This window comes from Siniperca chuatsi, linkage group LG2 (genome assembly GCF_020085105.1).
Source record: "Siniperca chuatsi isolate FFG_IHB_CAS linkage group LG2, ASM2008510v1, whole genome shotgun sequence".
Lineage (NCBI taxonomy): Eukaryota > Metazoa > Chordata > Actinopteri > Centrarchiformes > Sinipercidae > Siniperca > Siniperca chuatsi.
In genome coordinates, this window is record NC_058043.1 from 23,368,543 (window position 1) to 23,380,026 (window position 11,484).

The following is an 11,484-nucleotide window of genomic DNA, read 5'->3' on the forward strand; positions in this document are numbered from 1 at the left end:
AGACTGTATAAAACATGTTGTATTATACTGAAGGCAAAATGGGTGGCTATATTTTTCCTGAAACTGTTAACACAGACAAATGTGGAATGACCACACAAATATCTGTAAGCTAAGGTAAAAAAAAAAAAGTTCATTTGAAAATGCAGTATTTACACGTGCACAGACTTGAAATGTCTGTATTAGATATTTTAATTCACCGTCAACACATGAATTTGCTTCACTACGTATTTCAATATGACCTCCTCTGTGATTGGACAGACTCGTCATGAATATTCTACAGACCCGGAAGTGGGGCGGTACTGCTGTTTTGCTGTCGAGTCACCTCTGTCAGGATGGAGGAAAATGAACTGCTATCATGCTGAAAACGAAGGATCCCGACAACCGAGCATCATAAACCGGGATAGTTAGACTTAAGTCACCGTTTATCTAGACTGTTGTATCGTTATTGTAACGCTTTGCCAAAATGATGGAAGAAATCGACAGGTTCCAAGTACCTCCAGTCAACGGAGAGACACAGCCTTTGGTAAGCGAGGAAAGACAAAAACACATCTTATGCAAATAAGTCATTTGGATGCAAACAGCAACATTTTTATCTCGTTTGTTTGCGGTTTATTGTGACAGCTGTGTCACATAATCTGCGTGTGAGAGCTAACCGATAGCAATCTACAGCTTTGGCACAAACTGGAGCTTTGACATGGGTGTAGATTGATTTTCTATAGATGAAAGGATAGCGGCTAACGTGCCATCTTTCTCCATATAATGATTATATAAATAATACATATAATAATTAAATAATAAATACGCCTTCACTTTATTGTATCATAGTGATTAAACTACGCACTTGACTAAAGTCATGAATATATTTTTTTTTAAATCCACGTCAGTATGCGCTTGTTTACATCAATAGCTGCCCACTGTTATTGCATTTCGTCATTTGGTGACGTGTTATTTGGGTAGGGATGGCTGGATGAGCTGTTAGCCCAAATGATCGCGTGAATAGGAGCTCTGTCCAAACCGATAGTACAGACTGTAACCCAGAGGATGTTTAGCCCGAGCAGGCCCATAGAAAGAGAATATAGTCTCTTCTTCCATGATTTATCACAGTTTCAGACCTGCCAGTAAAATTAGAATAGATATACTCCAACAGTAGCCAGTCATGACATTAATGGTTTTCTGTGCTTCATTCTCCATTGCATTGTTTGGTAAGGTTATAATATACCATTATAATATAGGCCCAACCTGCACACTGGACAAGATCTGAAATGATAAGTCATACATTTCATTTTGAGCTCTTATTTCAGCAATGCAGCTTATTATTACCATAACTAATTCTGATACGCCCGGCCTTATTCTCCACACTTCAAACAAAGCAGTCTCAAACAGCTGTCGCTTTTTTATTTTTTATTTTTTTGTTTGCTTTAGGGGTTTAAGCAATAGCAGAGCTCCAAGTACTGTTGGTGATCATACTCCTGCTTCTCCAGCCCTACTACCCCTGAGGCTAAAACTCCAGCAGAAAGAACACACTTTCTCTGGGACAGAAAGTGTCCTTCTTTATGCAGCAGCAATTGCCTCTGAAGATTTGACCAGTCTGCTCTCATGTTTCATCCAGTGAGATTTCTGTGGAATTGAATCCAATATCAGAGATACTTGGATTGTGACTGCAGAGTGTATGTGGTCAGCTTGTGTCCTTGAAACCGTATCCGTTTTTCTTCATCACCTCATGTAACTATCATGCCCGAGTCAAACAACACTGTGGGTCTATTAAATGTTACCTCCTGTCTTTTGCAGTTCCAGCCTCTGAAACAGTCCCTCACGTTACGTTCAGGCTATACCGTACCTGATTGTGTCAGGATCACAGTTGCTGTGGCACACATGGCTGTGCATTTTAATGCTAATAGCTTCATTGTGATTCCTAAACCGCATGAATGCACTTGGCACCTGCCTCCTGGTTGAGAATGAATTTCGCACAAATAAAACAGCTTTATGTAGAATTTCAAATGATTTGAATCACTGCGTTATTGTCTATTATCAGTTAAAGATAAGAGACAAGTTCAAGCTTTAGATTGTGAATGTAAACTTGTAAATTATTTTTAATTAACCCTAAATTGAAATTTGTCTTGAATGCCAGTAACTACCCTTTTACAAACTGGTCCATTTTTAAGCACGAGGACATTTGAAAATGATTACTGTAGGCTAAATCTAATTATGACAGGTTGCCTTGCAACACACTGAGATTGCAATACAGCCCATTTGTCATTGTCATAAGGATAGCATGCAACTGTTTTAATGGTCACCTGATGTATCATTCTACACTGCTATTGGCCAGTGGGAGGCCATGATGTATAATCCTACCAATTGCTTGGTGTCTGTGCTGTGTCAGCAGCCTTATGGCTTTTCATCATCAGACGCAGTAAAGGGGTTGCTAACAGGAGGACAGGGTGATGAAACTAAGAGGTCATTTCATTTATATATATGTGTGTGTGTGTGTGTGACCTTGAGTAAGTGTAGGTGTATTTGAATGAATTTTGGAGGTGACCACTGACCATGTTTTACTTTTAATACCTCAAAATAAATGTGTCACCACCCCAAATGTCATAGGTCAGGTCTTAATCATTTGTTAGTGGCTGTCAGCACTCACATATGGTTTTACAGGGAACTACAGGCTCTTGATGTATGTTTTAAATTGTCTAGCTGACTTTGGCCCACTACAGCTAAAGGTTGAGACTGTTCAGCAAAGTAAGGTAATAATAATAATATACCAGATGCATATAAGGACTTATTTTGTATTGTATTTAGGTTTGGCAACTTTTGGTAGCATTTCTTTTGATATAGTGTGAGCTGTTATATTTTTAGAGGGGTTTTAACTTGTTTATTGTGGGTTACCCGCTAGTTGTTATCTGTAATTGTGCTGTCTTATGTTCAAGAAGTGGCAGTGAATTCTGTCACAGACAGCTTAATACTGAATTCCTTTCATTATTCACTGCCAGTTCTGCTGAAACATTGCAACGGGATTTATTTGATGAATGTGACCTTACCTCATCACAGTATCTTTCCGTGGTGGAAGGGAAGTGTGAAAAAAATAAAATAAAATAAAAAAATCTGTGGGTAGGTCTAATGATCCAAGGGAAGGGCCTGTCACAGAACAGAAAGAGCTCATGTTTGTGCTTGTTACAGTGGGAATACCTCATCTGTGTGCTGTGCTTTCATTGCTCCTACTAGTGAGAATAATGTATTCACTGTTGCAGCTCTCATTAATTATTCCAGCTAAGTGAACAATGCTTCATCACCAGATGAGGATGAGACTATTGTATCCATTGAATGTGTGTTCGGCCATATTGGACCACATCTTAAACCCCCCCCCCCCAAAAACCCTCAGCCACTCTTTCGGGAGGTTATTTTTCTTTCACAGTAAGAGATGGATTGCTGCTGATAAACACTGGACATTGAACTTTTTACTTTGCATTTTGCTTGTGCATTAACATTACATGCATCTAAACATGTTGTGTTTCGCTATGCTGTGTTACCAGATTGTGTTGTTGGCAGCTTGTTGCATGAAAATCGATATGCAAAATAAGCTGTCCCTGCTAAATACTCATGAATTTTTCATCAGGCTTTCATGTGAGATTGGATAAGCTCTATTGATCTCATTGAATTGGCCTACATTCTGATTATTTATATATATTTATTTATATACTGAGTATTTCACAATAATACCATGAAAAGGTTTTGATTAAATAGATTCAGGCATATCTGTGTCTAGACTGATTTATTTTGTGATCCCTTCACGCAATCTTCAACAACACTTTAGATTTTATTAATTAAAACATTTTTTTATGAAGTATAAACACGCAAAGGCCTGTTATGTGTCTTGTAGATATCCAATACTTCGATTATAGATTTTATTTTACATTATTTAAAGATATTTATACAGGTAGCATACTGTATCTCAGCATAAAGCAGTGGCCAATATTAAGTGTCTACTTTAACTGTAAAGTTCTAAGTTTCAGCATCAGTTACTTATTCGCTTGGGGGATCCTTTAAATATAGCAGCCATTTCTCTGGAGAAATCTGGAGTTATTGAAAGCCAAATGCCTGGTAGCCTTTGTCCAAGTTGCTGGTGGAGTCCCTCAGAGTGCAACAAGGGAAGGCCTGTAGGATCAACATAATGTGGAGCTCTGTCAGCAAAGCAGGCCAAGCGCGGCCCAGCTCAACTCTCTCAATCTGGGGAAACCGTGGCTCCAACAGCAACCCCCTCTGTTCTCCCACGGCCTCCTCCCCATGCCATCACCGCTCACACATAAAAGAGTCAGAGCCAGCAACATAGGCAGAACACTCAACCCTATTGATGCTGCAGACCAGGCAGCTATAGTAGCACGTCGACTTGGGGAATCTCGCCAGGGTTTCGGACACAAGCAGGTTCTAAAAAAAGAGCAGATTTTCTGCGTTACATTAGCCTGGTGATAAATCAGTGGTTCGCTCTCAGTACGGAGTTGATTGTGCCCTCAGGACTGTGTTCAATTTCAGGTACCCAATGGAAGTGTATCACAAGTTGATTGCAATTGTATTGCTCGAAAACCGCTTGGGCACAAGTTTAATCCCTGTCAGCTACTGAATTAGCAAACAATACAGCAGTGACACAACTAGGAGAATGAGCGTCTGTGAAGAGACACAACTCTAGGATATATATCTGAGATATTTGAGATTGTGCTAAAGTAAGATATCACATGTTAGTTGTTATCACATGGTAGTTCTTAGTGTTATTTGCTTGTATCAAAGCTAACATGCTCTGTACTGTGCCTTTTTGTTTTTCTAGGACCCAGCAGCATCCTCCACCTCAGAGGCAGACCCTGACAACAAGGGAGAGACTGTGGCCATGAACTACAAGCCCTCACCTCTACAAGTCCAAATAGGTATAACAACCAACACACTGCAAATCAACCTTTCTGAGCTGTTATTGTACTGCTACAACACTGTGAAAGCCTTTTTTCACACTCAGGATTCCTCATTGTTATGTATTCCTGAGGGCTCTGTTCCAAAAAGATTGCTAAAAAATGTTGTTTTCTGAAACTCACCAGTCAATATCTCAAAAATGTACATAGGCAAAGCAAAGCATTAGAATGACATTTAAACAATGTAGTATCTCGAAGAGGTTGGCATTTAATTCTACAATTCCAATTGTAGGAAAACAGCATATTTTCATGATATCTATCCATACACGTATGTGCTAATGAAGACTCACTGACCAAATGCTGCAACAGCACAAAAATTACCAACCACCAACACTGGCAGAGGCCATGTTAAAGTCATGATCATTTTCACAACTGCCAGCCTGTGCTGGCTATATGGGCTGCATAATGTATAGCACTTGCATAGCAGATAAGATAAGATGACCAAAAACCTGTTTTAAACCTGTTCATTTTAAACAACACATTTTTTTGATTACTTTTTTCAACAAACAAAATTATATAAATCTACCACTGATGGTCATGAAGTTGTGGTTTATTGATGTATGTACTGATGACCTCACATCCTGTGGTTGCCCAGAGAAACAGAGGGACCTTGCCAGGAAGGGATCGGTGAAGAATGGCACCGTGGGAAGTCCTGTCAATCAACAGCCCAAGAAGAATGCCAGGACAAGGTAACAGCTTTCACTGCCTATTTGATTCTCTGTTATGTTGACCAACTCAACCACAAATGTTACACTTTGCCTCAATTAGCCCCTCAAGCAATATGTTTTTGTATCCTCTGCTCCACATTAAATGCAAAATACCGCAACCAAGTAAAATGCAAAACACAAGGACAGCACGACATGCTGCTGAAGGCGTTATTTGCTGCCAGCCTGCTATGCTAGGGACGCCATCAGACTTCCTAATATTACAGCCAAACACACAACAAGGCTTTTTAGAGAAGGGGGACTGGATGTTTTTGTGAGTGTGAATGATGATAAAAGAGTCAGAGCACACTGAGCATAAACCCAGTACAACCCACAGTATTGACAACTGGCTCATTTGTGTAATCCCACTCCCTGGTGGATTAGTGGAAATATTAAAAAAAAGGCTACTGAATGGTCCGGACCCCACATCTCTGAGGGGGAAAAATAATCTGGGAACGCCAGCAGTCTGAAGGCTACAGATTAGCCTCAATTTCTGTGGCCTATAAGGAGAGCGCCATACTCAGGACAATTATCCTGTTTTGTGTGAAGCTGTCTTATATTGTTCTATTACACTCCTTCCATGATTTGAAATATTTGGACATATTTTTGTGGGTGTTTCAGTGAGAATGCGTTGTACTACATGGTGAAAATTTATGTTGAGTGTTGAATGCTTTTTCAAGTTTTGTCTTCTGTCCTCCGTGTGTCTTCTTTGTGTTCTGTCTCGTTTTCTGTGCTCATCTTCAGGCTGGTAGTGCCAAACAAAGGCTACTCCTCTTTAGACCAGAGCCCAGATGAGAAGCCCCTGGTAGCACTGGACACTGACAGGTATGTGCACGTTCCATAACACTAAAATATGACACAGTTAGAAGAACAAACTTGACCTAAAAGCAGAGAAAAAGAGAAATTGGCTTTAAACTTTTAGTTTTGTAGTTCTCACTTCTGTCATGATGGTACATTAATCCATAGAGCAACTTGAGAGAGTTCTTAACAGAAGGGATCCTAAAAAGGGGCAAAGCCTCTCCCAGGGCGCAGGATTAGAGGATAGCGGGGTGAGGATTTGGACAGGGAAAAGCGGCTCAGAGGGAGTGCTCGCTTCCACCCTGTACCAGCAGGTCTGTGTTTGACACAGATGAGTCCCACCCTTTGTGCCCTCTGTACGCTGCTACATGAGAGAAACACTCTAATGTGAAATGAACACTCTGGAGGCCAACCGAGCTTACATCATGTATCGCATCATACAAACCCTCTGACAAGCTTTCTGACTCACAGAAACACAACACACCCGTTTGTTTATTGTCCACATTTTAAATTCACGTGCACAACCTTTGCACAATGTTGCTTTGTTCTATCTGTTTACAGTATATGAAAGGCAGATGGAGGCATTTGGAGGGAAAAAGCCTGTTAGCTGCATTAGCATGATATTGCTCCTCCTTGGATCGCACACACACACACACACACACATATATATATATATATATATATATATATATATATATATATAAGGTTACTTGCTACAGTCTGTCTGTTCATCCAGCCGAGATCGAGAGACTGCAGCAGATTGTCTCTGTGGGTTAAAATGTGAAATCAGTGCCTTGGAAATGTCAACACTTTATGTTCACTAATCACCCTACCTGCCAGTTCAAATAAGATTTCAACTGTTAACTATTATTAGCACTTTTTAAAGGCCATTTATTTAGAGACTAACTTTAGAGTCTAAATAATCTTAAAAAACCTCAATAGAGACTACAGATGTAAAACAGAAAGTCTGCATTACAAAATGGGACCATAGAGTTTGAAAGACGTGGGCGTTTACTAGGCAGGACGCGTAGAACAAAAGACCTTAGAGTGCTGCATTATGGTAAATGTAGGCTCCAGGCTTGACCCTTACTCTGACTAAAAGTCAGGATATGTCAACCTCTGCTGCTTTGATTTTAACCATTTAAAAAAAAATACTAATACTAATCCCTGCAATACTAATACTAATACTGCTGGGCCACCTCTTTAAACATTCAGATATCATTTTACCATGCGTTACTTTTATTTGGACCCTCGTCTTTTGAGACGCTTGTGTCTAACTGCTGATGTCTCTTGTCTTTCAGTGACGATGACTTCGACATGTCCAGATACTCCTCATCAGGATACTCCTCAGCCGAGGTGAGATGTCTGAGGGACCAGGTATCTATACACATGTTATACTGTTTCACAGTGTCATTTGGTGAATCCACAAACATCACCACCCGATCATCCAGTTCCATTGTCACACCACCCACACCAGGTATATGTGCACCCATCGAAAAAATGTACACTGGTTCCTCCAAGAATTCATAGTCACAGTCATCTGTAATGATTGATCCATAATTCATCCAGTTTCCTGTTCATTTCTTCCTCAGAGTAGAATATTTTTTGTTTGATTTTGTTTCTTGGCTTCCTCCATTGTCCCCAATGACCTGACTGTACTCTACATTGCTGCCTTCTGTTTCTGTATAATAAAATTTATTTGGATCACTGTGTTTTTGAAAATCTAATTCAACTAACAAGGTTGTTCCTAGCTTAAGGATTTGTCAAAATTGTCCCGAAGCTCTGCTGATACTGTGTCTCCTCTCTTTTGCTTCTACAGCAGATCAACCAGGACCTGAACATCCAGCTCCTGAAGGATGGGTACCGGCTCGATGAGATCCCGGATGACGAGGACCTGGATCTGATCCCCCCAAAGCAGTCAACCCCACCTGCATGTGCTGCCAGGCTGCTCCCTCCACAGCCTGTCAAATCCAGTAGCACCCCCCAAAAAAAAAAAAAAAAATAAAATCTCCTGCCTGCTACCTGCACTGAGGCCAACTACTGACCAGAGTGGCAGCAAGGAGGAAAAACTATCGGCTGGCACTGGCACAAAGGGAAAACAAGGGTTTATAAATGTTAAAATAAGAAATGGAGATAGGTCAAGTCTTGAGAAAAGAGTCAATATGTACAGTATCTGTGCACGTTCCTCCTATGGTAGGATCTGTGCATCTTACTTCTGCATGCTTGGTTCAGCAAGGACTCGACTGATGGCAGAAACATTACCTCTAAGGAAAACGTGTTACTTTTGCTTCTCCTTTGTTTGACTTCCATCTCATACTTGTGGATATTTTGGTTTACAAGAACCGTGTCGTGGAAGAACAGAAACAAAATGGGATGACAGGAACTCGACCAAATTCCCGAAATGGTGACACGGTGACATTACTCTGACAGTGCGTCATCCATGGAATTGATGGTCAGATTCGATGGACAAGAAGAGATTGGAAGTTCTGTAGTGGCCATTGTTTTTTCTCTTTCTCATTTCTTTTAGCCAGTCTGCTCCGTCTTCCTGTGTAAATGTGTCAAACGTGACAATGATGTGTGTGTGTCTAAATATGTCCAGGAAAGTAGTGCTAAACCATCAAGCTGCTGATAAAACACTAATGCTTACACTCACAACACTAAGATAGTAATTCCAGATTATTATTTTTTTAAAGATTGTCTGTTACACCAAGGTTGTACTGCTTAATTGTTTCACATTCAGTTAAAAGAAGCTGAAAACAAATGTTTTTGCATGTTGCCTGTTAACACTGTGTCCTAATGGCCAGCGGATAATTTATCAGTTTTTATTGACCCCTAAACACATCCTTGTGCCGATGAGACATTGTGTGAGGCATGCTTTTAAAAACATCAAATTAGCCGTATTTAGGTTCACCCACTCTAATATCAGTACATATAGAAAAGACAGTTATTAGAAACAATAGCAGAACAGCTCATGAGTTAGTGTGTACTTCCTTTGTGTTTGTCCATGTTAGCCCCGGCATACGGTAGGTGGATCACAAAGGCAGTCACCACCAGTGAATGTGGTTACAAAATAATTCATATACTTTAGGGAATAAATGAATTGATAAAAGGCTTATAATATGTGCAAATACATAGAATGCTGTGCAATTTTGGTCATGCATTTGGTCATACCTGTCGTGGGTTCGGAAGAATGTATATTAAGTGATTCCATATTGCCTGGATGGAAATGAAATAGGATTTTTTTTTTTCAGAAAAGACACTCCTTATTTTGCAAATCAAGCAAAGTATAAAATGCTTTCCTTTCTTGATAGTTTTTTTTAAGTGTATTTGTTTTGTATAGTTGTACATTTGCGCCTATTCCACCTGAGTTTTAATATTACCAATTTGTCTGATTTGGGGACAAGAACTGTATATGTAGCACCGGACACAGCTGTGTATTGTCAATGCTTTATGCCAATGGATGTTTTCCATGATGTTGAAAAGGAAGTAGTCCTTGCGGTTAGGAAATACTGAATGCATACTGTTTATTTCTCATGTTTACATCACTCTAAAGACACCTCCAGAGCTCTGCAGACATCAGCTATTTTCTAGTAGATGAAAAAAAGTCACTTGCATGTGAATCTGCTCTGAACCACATGACGGTGGAAGATCAGGCTGGGTTTCCTAAAAACACAGCAGCAATGAGAGTTCTTAAAAGTTAACGACTTTCTGATTATGCACATTTTGACTAGAATGACACCTGAAGAACATTTATTCTTTAAAATAACTTCAACCTAGCTAAGCTCTTATCCAGCTTAAGGGAAAGACAGCTGTCGATATAACTACAGTTCTAAGTATGTGTGCACTTTACACTGTGGTGCAGGTTATTATCTCATGGTAGCATTCAGAATATTGTGTTGACTCATGTACAAGGGATTTGAGATCAGGATGTGAAGTTACTTGTACTTATATATGTTGACATTTTGCAGTGCTTTTTGGGAAACCTTGCATTCATCTTTAATAACTGATGCTCTCCTGATTTTGTTAGCACATTTACAACTTGGAGGTTTTACAATTTTATGAAAAATCCATACAGAAACGACAACATCAAAAGTCATTTTGTGTAATTCACTGAATGGAGATACAGTGTGTAACGAATGACTCTAAATGCCTGCACATCTCCTAGAGTTTTTGTTCGGAGAGGTGCCAGTTCTGCAACCATACATGTAAGTGTGTGTCAAGAAAAGAAGACATGTTTGTGCTCTCGTCAAATGAATGAACGAATAGTACCTTATGTGGAGAGTAAACCGAACTAAAACAGCAACTAAACAAAATGGTAATTCTATCTGTTAACCTGTAAGAGGGTATCTCCTTTATCGTATCGCTGATATACCTGATACAGCCTCAATGTTAAAATAGCATTTGAGTTACAAAAGTAAACAAGCATAAAAAAAAAGAAATTTCATTTCATTTGCAAATAAGGTGCCATGTGTGTAGATAAAAAATGACTTGCATTAAATAGAAAATAGACAAACAGTAAAGTAGGTCAGTTAAAATATCACTAACTCAGCTACAAGCTGAGGTGTGTGTTGGACCAGGAGCTGTGTACAGTAAACATTAATATTGAGGGACTGACTGTGGTGCTGATTTTCATTTACTATCATTAACATCACCCTAATAGATTCACACAGGTCGTCGCAGTCGTCGTCGTCTACTGAGTGCACTTCTCCTGGCCAGTGTCGTCTCACCTGGGGAGTCTAAAGTAATGCATTGTAACAGAAGCTATTTATTTGCAGTTGTGTGTTCTTAATTTATTTTTCAAGGATGGGAAATAATTCATCTGCAGACCGATGCTTTTTATTTGTCAGGTGCTTATTATGATGATTGTGAACTGGTTCCATTTAGATTTTAACAGTGTTAAAGTTCTGTGTATAGTGCATCATATCAAAAAATAAATATTAGATATCTGAAGTATGAGAGTGCTACGTGTTTCTGCAATTTTTTTTTACATGTTGGTGTGCATGTGAAGTCTCTATGCAGCCTCAGTCAGGTCT

At 39.5% G+C, this 11,484-nt stretch overlaps 1 protein-coding gene across 1 annotated transcript; it reads left to right on the forward strand.

Moving 5' to 3' along the window:
• The first annotated feature begins 270 nt into the window (after positions 1 to 270).
• Positions 271 to 8,428, forward strand: fam219aa (family with sequence similarity 219 member Aa). The gene is given in 7 exon segments (XM_044181593.1): positions 271 to 523; positions 4,814 to 4,910; positions 5,545 to 5,638; positions 6,398 to 6,478; positions 7,753 to 7,807; positions 8,271 to 8,364; positions 8,367 to 8,428. Coding segments are annotated over 7 exon segments (543 nt in total). The 5' UTR covers positions 271 to 463.
• The last annotated feature ends 3,056 nt before the right edge of the window (positions 8,429 to 11,484 follow it).